The 14928-nt window shown below is 40.0% G+C and overlaps 1 protein-coding gene across 3 annotated transcripts in view; it reads left to right on the forward strand.

Annotated features, from left to right (window-relative positions):
- The first annotated feature begins 820 nt into the window (after positions 1–820).
- The window catches only part of TTC38 (tetratricopeptide repeat domain 38), a 1219387-nt gene continuing 1205279 nt past the window's right edge, over positions 821–14928 (forward strand). Inside the window, exon 1 of one of the 3 annotated variants that reach the window (XM_044088097.1) lies at positions 821–1201. In XM_044088097.1, the coding sequence (XP_043944032.1) occupies positions 1172–1201 (30 nt within the window). In that variant the 5' untranslated portion in view covers positions 821–1171. The remainder of the gene's footprint in view (positions 1202–14928) is intronic. The other 2 variants (XM_044088098.1, XM_044088099.1) reach the window with 2 other exon arrangements.

A 14928-nucleotide genomic window follows, 5' to 3' on the forward strand; every position in this document is an offset into this window, starting at 1 on the left:
ATATCCATTAAAAACAGGTAACACTGAATCTATGATAAACCCTTTCAGTGTGGAACTTCGGGGAACATGGAGATTTTAAGACTCGAAATGAGGAACGTTCCTCATAATTAAGTACATTTGACAGGTAAAGCCCTTATAAACTTAGTTTCTGGACGAACAGGTTTTGTATTACCATACATTTCATTATGAAGGCTATGAGGTCAGAAACTCAAAATTTGTCATTATTTCGTGACTACTATCATCAATGACTTACCAGAAAACTACGAATTTTATTACAGACGAACCAAAAATACTACATTCTGCGAAATTCTGGACAGCTGCGAATTATTGGGTGCAAGACAATGTACAGTTCCAAAATCTTAGCTACCCTCTGCTTTTGTCAGTGATGCATTCAGTTATTAAAGTACATTACTTAAGAACATATAAAATAAGTTAATTATTTTGTAATCGGACAACATAATAGATAATACAGTAAAATAATTAACGATTTGTGTGTGTGTGTCTGTGGGGGGGGGGGGGGGGGGGAGAGGGTCCACCCCTAACTCAATTATTTTCTTTATTAAAATACAAAATGAAATTATTTATTTTACATTTGTTGACCAAAATAGTCTAACCGGATATATGCCTATTTCCAGCGGAGGCCCTGGGAGAAAAGCTCCAAGATAATAATACACATTGAACATTTAGTAAATGCTAGTAAGTATAGAAATGTCGCCCCACGGCCTAAAGACATCACGATCTGCACAGTACGTTACGCAGTTGGGGGAAAGTAAGAGGCTAGCTCCTTTCCTGTAACCGTAAATACAGCAAACGATGCGCACCATCATCACGTGCAAGCATCAAAATCTAGTGCACTACAGCACTCCTAATACTAAGCTGAATTTATCTGTCACCACTATTTCCGAAGCCCTCCGGCTCCGTCAGTGGCAGTACTGACCTCGTCTGACTGTGGTTTTGAATGTAGTAAGTTTGTAATTCAAAGTCCATTCTCCGCCCCACATCTTGGCGAAGTTCCACAGACGTTTTGCATGAAAGTGAATGATGGTTAGTTGCAAAGGCACGGCGCGTTCCTTACGACATATTACATATATTAACTGGTGTAAACAGAAAGGGAGGGTTTTAAGCTAAATTTGTATTCTGTAGGTTACAGGCAACCAGGGCTGTTGGAAGAATGGCTTTTTCCGGTCTTAGAGATTGCAAGGTGAGAGCCTGTAACTGTAAAGGGCTGAGGTAGATAGTCACTGTGGCGAGTGTTGTGTTATGCTTGTTTTTTTTCGTGAATAATGATGTAGTAGCGAAACTAGTTCTTCACCAGGGTCCCGTTACAGCTAATTCTGTTGGAAGAGTAAGCACATTTATGAAGTAGTATAACTGTATTAGTGGATAGTGTGATGCCTCACCGCAAGAGGTTTCCACGGTTAGATTCTGAGCTGATGTGCCTTCCTTCTATGTGGAGTCTGTATGTCCTCCCTCTGTTCGAGTGGCTTTCATCTGAGTGCTGCGGTTTCCGTGGTGGACTGGACACTCTAAATTGGCCATGTGGGTGGTGGAGAAAGAACTACCGCTGCAGGGCTAGCAACCTGGCGGTATAAATTTGTCTCTAGGTGATTGTCACTGTTGAAGTGGTACCCCGATGGATGGAGATATTGAAGTCTGTGCTTAACATATTGCATGCAGCTTGAGTTGAGTGACTTTATTAATAGTTTTGATGAGATGTTCCTCTTTGTTTTACAATGACAGCGTTGTTTTATTCCGCACAGCAAATAGCATTGTCTCAAGCTAGGCACATGCAGCTGTCCTTGGACTGCTTTAGTCCTAAGAGCAGAGCAAGGCTGACAACGTTTTGCTAGTGTTTAGCTGCATTGATACTTTTATTTTCTGGCAATTCATAGCTCTCAACCTCTTCCATGTAGCGTGGCACACCTCTCAGCCAATTAGGAAAAAATCTGGACGAAGCCAAAAAAGCAAAAAATCTGGACATAGCCGAAAATTAGGAGGGGACAAAGGCACAAAAATAGGGATATATTTTAAATATTGCTATCACAGACTTAGAAAGCTGCTAGAATACAAGAATATGTGTTAGCATGTATTTTGTGAAGGATATGGCTCAAACTCAGATGTTGTTATTTAGTGACTTTAATCTAAATGATTTGACAGATGCTAACAAATTTTATGAGGAACAGACCAAAAAATATTAGGCAAAAGTCTGGACATTTTCTGAGAAAATCTGGACAGTTGAGCCGTATGTAGTAAAAACATAATCAGTGACATTTTTGACAAATGAAGACTTGTCATAGCTTCCACTCTTTGAAACAAAAAAATTATGTAACTTTAATAACTGTCCTTATTTTTGACTGTTGTTCAATAACTGTACCTCTCAACAACTTTGCTGAATAATTCCAGGCAAAGCCAAAACTATTAGAGGTGGGAACAGACGCCCAGAATCGGGGTCAGTATTTAATTATTACTCAAATTCACTTAACAAGTTAATACGACAACAGTTAAGGCTTTGCATTAACTTGCATTTTTTATGAACAATAATGAAAACTCCAATGAGTGGCATTTATTGGTTGACTGTAAAGGACACTTTAGAGACGTGCTTTTAACTTGCGCAAAGAATCACAGGTTTTATGAGGGAAGAACGTTGAACCAAAATCAGGGGTTTCCCTGACAGTCAGGATCATATGAGGCTGATACCTTAACACTGTAGACTAAATGTATGGTGCAGTGGCAGGTCGTCTTTTGTGGTTATCTCAGTAGTTGTAGGGTTACATATTTTCTTGATACTACAGTGGAAACCAGCAGGAGGTGGTATCTTAATCACTAGCATCAATGGTTCAGACAAGGCTTCAGCTTGGATATAAAAAAAAGAAAGAATACCATAATGTGCAGTAGACACCAGAAACTGTCTGCCAACTCCATATGTTGCTGTTACCCCTTCAAACACTTCAACAGGTATAAGTAGTGTGGAGTGCTAACTGGAAGAAAGATAGCAAGTGCATTTTTATCTTCTGACAGTGTCATACTCTGATTGTGTTAGCTGTCAACCTTTCATCTTGAAAGTATGGAATACTACCTCTCATAATGTGGAACACAGCTTCACAGTTTGATTAAAATATGTTAGTATTATTTGCTATGAGCAGTTGTTAAAATATTATTAATTGGAAATGTTTGAGATCCTGGAGCATGAATTTTTTAAGACTCAAGAGTCAAAATGATACCTTATAGTGAGATACATTTGAAGAGGTATGGTGCTTCTTACAGTTTATACTGGACACATCACTTGTTAACATTTCTTTTGCAAAATGTGTGTGACAATGGAGCCAAATATATGACAAATGATAAAAAAAACTTGAAAGTGTCAATGCAGCACCTAGGTAGCTCAACTAGGCCCAGGTAGAAAAGCTCCAAACATACAATTAAGTTGTAAAACAAAAATTTGAAAGGACAATATAGATGACATTATAAGAAGCGCCTACAGTAATAAAACTTGATGTTAATTTAATTACTGGCAAACCATATAGTGAAAAAATTATGGAGCCCATAGTATTGGGAAGGGAAAAGGGGAAAAATAGAGACAGAATGAGGGAGAATGACAGTGATAGAATGAAGGATGGAGTTAGGAAGTTAATGTGTGGATGACATAATAGAAGTGGTGTTCAAAAGAAAAATAAGTGGCAGGAAGTGAAAGATAGTGATAGGCTAAAGGAAAAGATGTTTAGGCAGTTTTAAAATATCATTGGTCAATGTGTAAAAGTGTCTTTTCTGTGTAATACAAATAATACAGAAAGTTTATTAGAGCTAAAATATGTGACTGACCCCGTATCATCTGACACTTGGGATCTCTAGAGAAGGCATTGTAAAATACAGTAACACAGTAAAAAGAGTTCCGAGTTCAAGAAACTGAGTTGTGGGTGTGGAACTACAGTGAAAAATGATAGGCTGTAAATGTATTCACCTGCACAAGCAATTCTGTCAGAAAAATATAAAATAAAAGGTTGTGTTATAGTTACTTGCATATATGTATGAATTTGATTTATTGCAGACTTTAATGAATTTGACACAGTTACACGATCCATACAAACTCTTTTAAGTATCTGTGATTTTACTCTGTGTCTGTTTTGCTGTCTGCTGGAACTCTAATTCTGTGAAACTCCTGATTTTCAGGTGTCATATCTGTGGGTACTTTTGAATGATGGCAAAATTTACTGTAAGGCAGGATTCGATTACTGCTTTAAAACAATACATGGATGGTCTTTGTTTTGTAATATAATTGGAGAGATTACAGGCTTGTACTCTCCTGCCAATCTCTCACAGTTTGCTAAACTTTGTTAATTACGTATACAGCACAGTGTAACAACACTGTAGAGTGTCAGTCAGTGTGCCAGAACCTGCAACAGCATGAAATGGTGCCAAAAGAGAGGAACACCACATTAAAAAGTAAGCATCTTCCCCTGACATAAACTAAAAATATTCAGTAGAAATTAATAGGGAAGTAGAACATGTAACAGAAGGAATTTCCAACGGATCCTGGAAACTATCGCCCCATAAGTCTCACTAGCTTGGTCTGCAAAGCTATGGAAAGGATTATCATGGACCTTATAAATAAAGATATTGGGGACCTACAGACACTGGATCCTACCCAGTTCGGCTTTGTTAAGGGCAGATCCTGCCTCTTAAACCTGGTCGATTTCTTTGAAACAGTCACCAAGGCCATTGACAAGGAGAAGGTGGTTCACACAGCCTACCTGGACCTCGCAAAAGCCTTCAATACAATACCCCACTCGGGCATTATAGATAAGCTCACCAGCCTAAATATAACCCCCTATGTCACTAGATGGGTTGCAAACTGGCTCAGGGACAGAACCCACATGGTTAGAATAGCTGGAGCCATGTCAGACTCCAAACCAGTTACAAGTGGCGTCCCACAACGCTCAGTCCTGGGACCTCTCTTGTTCGGTATATATTTCTCAGAGGTACAGGCCAACATGGAAGGACTGTGGCTGACCAAGTTCGCAGATGACTGCAAACTGGGCGCCATAATAGACTCTCCAGCCGACACAAGCATCCTCCAAAAGGACCTCATAGGAACAGACAACTGGTGCCAGAGCCATGGCCTCAAGCTAAACGTCAAAAAGTGTATAGTCATCCCCTTTGGCAAAAACAAAGTGCCCACAAATTACCACATAGGTGGTAATCCATTAAGTACAGAAGAAGTAATTAGGGACCTGGGGACCCAAGTTGATAGCAGTCTCTCATTTGACAACCATGTGACCAAAGTGGTTAGAAAAACATTTTATATAGCCCACCTAATCATGAAGGGATTCACATCTAGATCACGGGAGGTCATCTTGCCTCTTTACTCATCCCTCATCAGGCCCATAATTGAGTACAATGCCCCTTTTGGGATGTGCCTTACCAGGCACCTGCAGCAACTGGAAAGACCCCAAAAGTACCTCACCAAGAGGATCAAGTGTCTCAAACAGATGCCGTATGCTGCCCGGTTAAAGAAACTCCAGCTCTACTCAGTGGCATATGTCCTGCTCAGAGGCGATCTGTGCCTGACGTATAAAGCCATGTCCAACCCGGAATTAATGGACATGCTGCACCTCAGAAAATCCAAATCCCATCGAGCTACGAGCTCGAGGGACTTAAACCTCAGCACTGAAATAAATAGGACATGCTAGAGGGACAGATTCCTAACCCAGAGGCTTCCTTCGCTCTGGAATAAAATCCCAGTCCAGGTTAGGCAGAGTCCCTCATTGACTCTCTTCAAGAGGAATCTTGATGAATGGATGGGAGATCGTAGGTTTACCCCGGGTATCACTTCTGTGTCACTGTTAGACAGAGGCACAGTATACTAACCCCAAAAAAGGGCATAGCAAAATTAATTTAAAATGGGTGGCGAAAGCCATACACACTCTGGCTAGGCTTATAAATGCCCTAGGGCAGATAGCCTAGTATGAACCTATGAACAAAAGAAATCTCTGCTTTCTTTTTTAATTTTTCCAAAAGTTAAAAATATATAATTAGTAAAATGCATGTATTAGAAAGAATAATAACGTGGTATACTGGGGCAGCATTAACGAATACATTTTATATCTGTAGGTAGGTATAGCAAATTATGATTGCTCAAACTTCTCTCTTGAGATCATTATTGTTCATAGACACCTCCTATAAGTACAATTTTTGGGAAAACATTGTTATACTAGCTGTACTCCCCCTACTGGTCGCACATGATTCCAACGCAGTATATTAACAACAGAGAGATCTTGGGGAAAAAACAAAAAACGAGAACACCTACTTATGGCAATCGATTTGTGTGCCATCAGTAAAAACTTTTCTTGACTCTGCTATTTTTTCCTACTTCATAAACATGGATTTTGCTAACAAAAATGATTGGTACCTGATATTAATGGGGTTAGGATGGATATTAGTAACAGTGCCAGTTCAACATCCAAACAAAAAAAGGCAGAAGAAAGAGAGAGACTAGGCTTATAGTATGGGGATAGGGTTCATCTCATTTCTAAAGTGGTACATGCAAGGCTTAGCTCAGGGATTGTGAAGTATTACTAGGAGTCTTGATGGTAGCTAAAGAATGCCACTGATACAGGGCAAATATGGAATTATGTTAGTGAGTTACATAAATGTTCAGATGAGTAACAGCAGTAGCTAATTGTTCATGGAAATGCACGAGGGAGGAAAGAACATTTTTTGTACAAGCCCTGAAGAAGTCCAGAAAAACTCAGAGTAGGCACGGACTTGCTAAGATGTCTTGAAATATTGTTGCTGAATAAATTCAACTTGACAATGATTCACATACTTTGCAGTTATTCCAGGAAGGCCTCATTTCATCAGGTTGCAAAGGTTCTACATAGCTGCAAGCACATAAAGCCTAAATGAAAAGGAAAAAAAAAAAGTTACCATGTTTCAAACTTTTCTTCAACCAGTCAAGATTTAGGAGATGTATTTATTTATCCATTTCAATGTTTAAGTTTGATTACCAGGGTAGTGTGCAGATATTAGTGGACCAATTTCTGGCATAGCTTGGGTGATTACGTTCAAGTTGTTCAGAGAGATACAAAAGAAAAGGAAGCAGAGAATACAGTGTATATAAAAAGTTTACATATTAATGCCAGGTTTTTGTGATCTAAAAAAATGAGACCACAGTAAATCATTTCAAAACTTTTCCCACCTTTAATGTGACCTATAACCTGTACAATTTAATTGAAAAACAAACAAATCTGTTAGGGGGAAAAAATATAAAAAATAAAAAACTTATTAAGCTGGTTGTATAAGTGTACACACCCGTAACCTAATACTTTGTTGAAGCACCTTTTGATTTAATTACAGCATTCAGTCTTGGATATGAATATATCAGCATGGCACATCTTGATTTGGCAATATTTGCCCACTCTTCCTTGCAAAAGTGCACCAAATCTGTCAGATTGCAAGGGCATCTCTTGTGCACAGCCCTCTTTAGGTCACCCCACAGATTTTCTATTGGATTTAGGTCTGGGCTGTAGATGGGCCATTCCAAAACTTTAATTTTCCTCTGGTGAAGCCATTCTTTTGTTGATTTGGATGTATGCTTGTGGGTCATTGTAGTGTTGAAAGGTGAAATTCCTCTTCAGCTTTCTAGCAGACGCCTGAAAGTTTTGGGCCAAAAGTGACTGGTATTTGAAATGGTTCATAATTCCCTCCACCTTGACTAAGCCCCAGTTCCAGCTGAAGAAAAGCAACCCCAAAGCATGATACTGCCACCACCATGCTTCACCCTGGGGATGTCATTCTTTTGGTGATGCAAAGTGTTGTTTTTGCGCCAAACATACCTTTTGGAATTGTGGCCAAAAAGTTCAACCTTGGTCTCATCAGACCATAACACATTTTCCCACATGCTTTTGGGAGACTTAATGTATTGTTTTGCAAATTTTAGCCAGACCTAGATTTTTTTTTTTGTGTGTAAGAAAAGGCTTCGGTCTTGCAACCCTACCCTGTAGTCCATGCATATGGAGAGTATGGGAGATTGTTGTCACATGTAGTACACAACCACTACTTGCCAGATTCCTGCAGCTCCTTCAGTGTTGCTGTAGGTCTCTTGGCAGCCTCCCTGACCAGTTTTCGTCTTGTCTTTTCATCAGGTTTGGCGGGACTTCCAGTTCTTTGCAACATCACTGTTGTCCCGTATTTTCTCCACTTTTTGATGATTGTCTTCACTGTGTTCCACGGTATATCCCAATGCTGTGGACATTTTTATTTGTACCCTTCTCCTGACTGATACCTTTCAACAATGAGATCCCTTTGATGCTTTGTAAGCTCTCTGTGAACCATGGCTTTTGCTGTAGCAGGCAACTGAGTAAATGTCAGGAAAATCCTAATAGGACAGCTGAACTTTTATTTGGGGTTAATCAGAGTCTCTTTAATTGATGGCAGGTGTGTACCCAAGAAGACCGAATGCTGTAATTAAATCAAAAGGTGCTTCAACAAGTATTAGTTTAAGGGTGTGCACACTTATTCAACTAGTTTATTGTACATTTTTTATTTTTTATATTTTCCCCCTAACAGATTTATTTATTTTTCAATTGAACTGTACAGGTTATAGGTCACATTAAAGGTGGGAAAAGTTTTGAAATTATTTATTGTGGTCTCATTTTTTATGTCACAAAAACCTGGCATTTTAACAGGGGTGTGTACAGTTTTTATAGCCACTATATATAATAACTTAAACCAGTATAGCACAAAGAATCTTGAGTAAAGTTAACTTATTAAATATAAGGCAGTTTAGTATGAGGAGTCATTGAGTAGTAGCTAAGTGAGGTAATGTGTGTATATATGCATGTATATACTGTCAGCTGCTTGTCGGGTGTCAGGATCCACCACATAACCCACACACTCAGGTCACTCCACAATAAGTACAAATATGACTCTGTTGTTGTCCATGTTGGTGTGAACGACCTGAGATGTACCCCCCTGGACTACAGGAAAAGAGACATGGAAGAGCTCTCTGATCTTGTAGCCCAGGCAGGTATGACCCTAGCCCTGAGTAGCATCCTGCCATCGCCAAGAATTATACTGCAGTACAAAGACAAAATGATTGACTTCAACAATTGGCTAAGCTTCTGGTGTCATTCTAAGGGGATCCAGTATCTCTCTGCCTGGGATGACATAGTCGACAGACCATGATGCTTTGCCAGAGATGGCCTATACCTGTCGCCCCTGGGATTCCAGATACTGTCTAAGGCTCTTGCTGCCCCTATAGTGCCTTTTTAGACAAGGTTCAAATGACAAATTCACCACCGTAACAAGAACAAGCAAGCAAAAACTGAGGGTAATGCTACTCAGTGCTAGAAGTCTAAATCTCAATGCACTCACTCGTGGCACTCCTTAAAATGGAGAACATCGATATCTGTGTAGTGACTGAGACCTGGTTCAAGGCTCTAGAGAGCACCCCTGCATTAACAGGCTGTAACTCACACCACACTTTTCTGCCATCTAACCTGGACCAGAACACCAAAGGCGGAGATGTGTCCATATTCATTAAGGATATCCACACCTCCAGGCTTGTTGCGCAGCATAATACATCCAAGGTTATGCAAGTGCAACTAACTCTGGGCAAAACTGCAATCCAAATTGTAGATTGCTACAGATCCCCCACCATGCCCCAGGATTCCCACTCCTCTTTTCTTGATATACTGGAAAATATTAGGGTTCAACCAAACTACCCCACCATTAACTGGGAAAACTAATCATGTACCAACTCCATCGCTCAACGCTTTCTGGAATTCATAAATTCCAATGCCCTGGATCAACTTATCCACACCCCCACAAGGGGCAACAATATCCTAGACCTAGTCATTACTAACAAGAGCGACCAGTGAAATCAACTCCTCATTGGTCAGATCCAGCCATAAGCTAATCACCCTAGATATCCGCATCCCACCCCCACCCACCATTAAAGAAACCATGGTAAAAAATTTCTCCAAAGCCAACTTCATGCTTCTTAAGACAGAAGTGGTGAACTTCATGACACCCATGCAGATAGACAATACAGTTACAACTGCTGAATCCTACACAAATGCACTGCATAAGCACTTACATGAGTGCATGGATCGTGCTATCACAAACAGAACTAAGACGCTATCCTCCAAAAAAAAGGAAGCCAATCTGGTGGTCCCCTGCCATAAACAAACTCTATAACAGAAGAAAGAAACTGTTGCAAAAGAGAGTAAAATCCCGTGAGTGGAGGAGCTGCCTGGTCAGCCTCAGTAAGAAGCTGAGATCCCTTATAAGATCCTCCAAAGCTAGCTACGAAAACAAAATTGCCACTGATTCTAAGGGCAACCACAAAGCATTCTATAGCTATGTCAAGAATCTCAATGGCAACACCCAGATCTGCTCTTAGTTACAACACAACGGCACGGAAATTACAGAACCAACTGATATTGCCAACATCCTGGTAGACAGGTTCAGTGCTAATTTTACCCCCCCTCTCACCCCCGTAAAGGGCCCATATCTATACAGGAAAAATGCAGAGTCCCTGTAATCACATCTATGCAGGTAAAAGCTGCACTCTCTAAAACGAAAAACACAGCATCCATGGGACCAGAAAACATCCCAGGCTGCGTTTTTACATGAACTTCAGAACGAACTGGCTCTCCACCTAAGCACCATGTTCAATCATAGTCTCACGTCAGGCTTTCTGCCCACTGAATGGCACACAGCAACAGTTATCCCACTTCACAAAGGGGGAGCCACCACTGATCCTGGGAACTATCACCCTATTAGCCTGACGAGCCTGGTCTGCAAGGCCATGGAACGTATCATCATGGAACTCATAAACAAAGACATTGGTAACCTCCGAACTCTGGACCCCACCCAGTTCGGGTTTGTGAAAGGCAGATCATGCCTTCTGAACCTGATTGAATTCTTTGAGGCAGTCACCAAAGCCGTAGATGAGGGTAAGGTGGTTCACACAGCCTATCTTGACCTCGCCAAGGCTTTCAACACCATCCCCCATTCTGGAATTATAGCTAAACTCACTAAACTAGGTATAAATCCCTACATCACAAGATGGGTTGCGACTGACTCACTGACAGAACCCACACCATAAAAGTTGCAGACTCCATATCTGACTTCAAACCAGAGACAAGTGGAGTACCTCAGGGTTCAGTCCTGGGACCTCTCCTGTTTGGTATCTATTTCTCTGAAGTACAGGCTAATACAGAAGGCCTCTGGCTAACGAAGTTCGTAGATGACTGCAAACTAGGAGCCATAGTCAAGTCCCCAAATGATGTGGACATCCTACAGAAGGGCCTCACTGAGACAGATGCCTGGTGTCAGAGGCATGGCCTCAAGCTCAATGCCAAAAGGTGCATTGTCATCCCCTTTGGTAAAAACTCTGTACCCATGAACTACCACATAAACGGCAGTCTACTTAATGCTGAATGTGTGATAAGAGACCTTCGGACCCAGGTGGACAGTAGTCCCTCCTTTGATAATCACATTGCTGCAGTAGTCAGGAAATCCTTCTATGTGGCACACCTCATCACAAAAGGGTTCTCATCCAGGAAAAAAGAGGTAATTGTTCCCCTCTACTCGGCACTCATTAGACCCATTATAGAGTACAATGCCCCTTTTGGAATGTACCTCACAAGTCATCTGCAGCAACTAGAAAGGCCACAGAAGTACCTCACAAAGAGGATTACTGGCCTCAAACAGATGCCCTACACTGACCGTCTCAAAAAACACCAGCTTTACTCTGTAGCATATCGCCTACTCCGAAGAGATCTCTGCCTAACATGTAAAGCTATGTTAAACCCAGAGCTATTGGACATGCTACACCTTAAGAAATCCCATTCCCTCTGAGCTACACTCTCTAGGGACCTAAACTTTGTCACCACAATAAACAAGATGTGCTGGAGAGGTAGATTCCTGTCCCAGAGACTTCCTATACTCTGAACAAGCTACCCATCTATGTCAAGCAAAGTTCCTCCTTAGCACTCTGCAAGAAAAATCTTGATGAGTGGATGGGAAATAGGAAATACACCCCTGGGATCACTTCTGTGGCTCTGCTCGACAGGGGCACGGGAAATTAATTTTCTTGGGTGGTGTAAGCCAGGGAACCTTGTTGGCTAGGCTTACTTAGGCCCTTGGGCTGATAGCCTAGTACCTACCTATGAATCTATATATATATATATATATATATATATATATATATATATATATATATATATATATATAATGTATGTGTGTGTATGTATGTATATATATATATATATATATATATATATATATATATATATATATACATATATATGTATAAAATATGTGTGCGTGTGTATGTATGCTCACATGCATGTATAGTTTATTCAAGGGAGAGAATCTAGGAAAGGGAGGAGGACAAGAAGAAAAGGAAAGATGAGGAAACATAGTTAAAGTCTCTAAATGCAGTTAAGGTGGAGAGACATAGGATCATAGAAAGTTAGTAGGCTGTTGGCCCTGAGGCCATTACAAGCCTAATCAAGAATTTAGCCCATGTTCTGACAAGTCAGCACCTGATGCCCCTGTCCAGCAGGGACACAGGTGGAATCCCAGGGGTGTATTTTCTCTTCCTCATCCAGTTATCCAGGTTGTGCTTAAAAAGGATTAATGAGGTACTCTGCTTGACATGGAGAGAGAGTCTGTTCCACAGAAGGGGTGTCTCTGGGAACTGCATAATATTATCATTATAATAGTGGCTATATATTTGGATACTGGAACTGAATGTTAACCATAAGAAAATAGTGGTGCATGATGGAATTTTTATTTACAATGTAGGAGTGACAGTATGTGCAGTTTAACACAAAAGGCACAAAAAGTAGTTAAGAAGGTTTAAGAATGAAATGTGCCTCATTAAAAGATCGTTGTACAAGTACACCTAGCTTCACATAACTAATGTTAATAGCTGCTGATGTCGGAGTTAGTGGCATAGGACTTGTACAATCTTGAAAGTGCTAATAATGTGAATACTGGGGAAGAGTATGAAGTCTGGTAGTTAGTTTAGTGAGCTAAAGTTGTGAGAAGTTGACAAACTGTTTCTTGTGGTCCACGGTTTGATTCCCTCTGCCTTCATCTGCCTACTATGCGATTTTGAGCTTGTGACTTAATCAGGCATTTGTGGCTTTTGAGAAACTGAGATGGTCTGTTCTGTATTCTCCTTGACTGCATACCTAGTAACTACATTTAAATATAAACATTGCACATATGTTTAAATGGATACATTCTAATATATGATCATAAAGGACACAGAATTAAAAAGAGTTTTTGTTATGACCATTGTAATTTAGATTTTTTTTTAATAATATATAGTAATACTTGTGTATGGATTATATAAAATGTCTTCTTTGAGACAAGTTTTTTGCCATTTTGAGCCCATTTACATTTAAATCAGAGAGGCATTGTTTTAAGTATTTAAAGATGCAAAGAATGTGGCCTTTTTCCAGAAACGCATTTGTAGGTAAATGGTATTAATATATTAAATCCAAATAAATAAAGTAAACACCACTGTTAAAGAGAACTTAAATTATAATACCTATGGAATTTGGCATAACTTGATAAATTAAAACATTGTTATACTGAAATGTCTTAACGTAGGAAGACGAGTAAGCATGGAGGTGGTCCGAGGATTAAGTGATGTGACCGGGCTGAGGGCAGTGACACTTGGCTTGGTTAAAGAGTACTTGTTTAAGCTGAGGTCTGAATTCAGAGATGGTGGGAATGTCTTGGAGAGTTGGGAAGAAATTCCCTTACCTTTTTTTTTTTTTTTCTTTTTGGAAGTATAGGAAAGGCATGGTTAGAACAGTGTAGCTTGGTTAGTAGCATAGCCGGCCTTAGGCATAAGCCAACAAGGTGGCTGCCTAGGGCACTGCTGTAGCAGGGGCGCTTTTCCGGTAATCTGCATGGTAAAGGTAGAGCAGGATGGGGGCACTGGGTGGTGCAGGGGGGCACTGTGGAGCCCTTTTTCCTAGCGCACCAGTTGGCCAAAGGCTGGTCCTGGTTAGTAGTGTCAATAGATTAGAAGCAGATTACAGTGTGACTTTTTAGATTGTATGACGAAGTTGTTCGTCTCTCTGAAAGTCAGCATCAGTTCTTCCTTACTGTCTGAAACTGCTTGTTTTCCATGTGTATCTTCTGATTGTATAACTGAAAATTAGAGGTAAAATACAAGTGACCCTCTGTATCTAGAACCAAAAATATTGTCATTTTAAATGGAGAAAAAAGCACATTGAGTCTCAAGATTCAGCTCAGGTTAAGGTAGTAGTTACTGCCGTGTGTCTTATGTTTACTACAGACAGTCCCTGGGGTATGAACAAGTTACGTTTTTAAAGCTGTTTGTAAGTTGAATTTGTGCACAAGTTGGAGTGACTGTTTTCCTTTTCTTTGATACATCACCTGCACCAGCATCAATTTACAGTTTTGAGGCATTTTTACAAGAGCGAATACCTGTAAGAGAAAAATATGAGCTTAAGTGCATAATGCACGTGCATTCATACCTATGAACCATTGTATGTAAATCAAATTTTTTATGATACTCAGTTCGTACGTACGGGTTGTACTTAAGTTTGAGATTCATATCTCAGTGGCTGCCTGTAGTCTCAGAGCTGTTACTGTCACCATGGACCTATAGTTTCTATGTAATAATGTATCTGTTTGTATAGTTAATTAAAAACTATTAAAAAACAAAAACAAAACTTAGATAAACAAAAAAAATGAAGCGTAAAACGTCACCAAGCACCAGTTTATTCCAAATGTTGAGCGCTTTCATAAGATCAATGTAGAACTTCTTTAGAACACAGTTTAAAATCACAGTTAAGCTTAAATACAGCAATTAAGTCACAACTAAATATTCCACCCCTCTATTAATCCTTAAAACAATACATACATCTAATA

This window comes from Protopterus annectens, chromosome 11.part0 (assembly GCF_019279795.1).
Source record: "Protopterus annectens isolate FY-2018-M chromosome 11.part0, PAN1.0, whole genome shotgun sequence".
Classification (NCBI taxonomy): Eukaryota; Metazoa; Chordata; order Ceratodontiformes; family Protopteridae; genus Protopterus; species Protopterus annectens.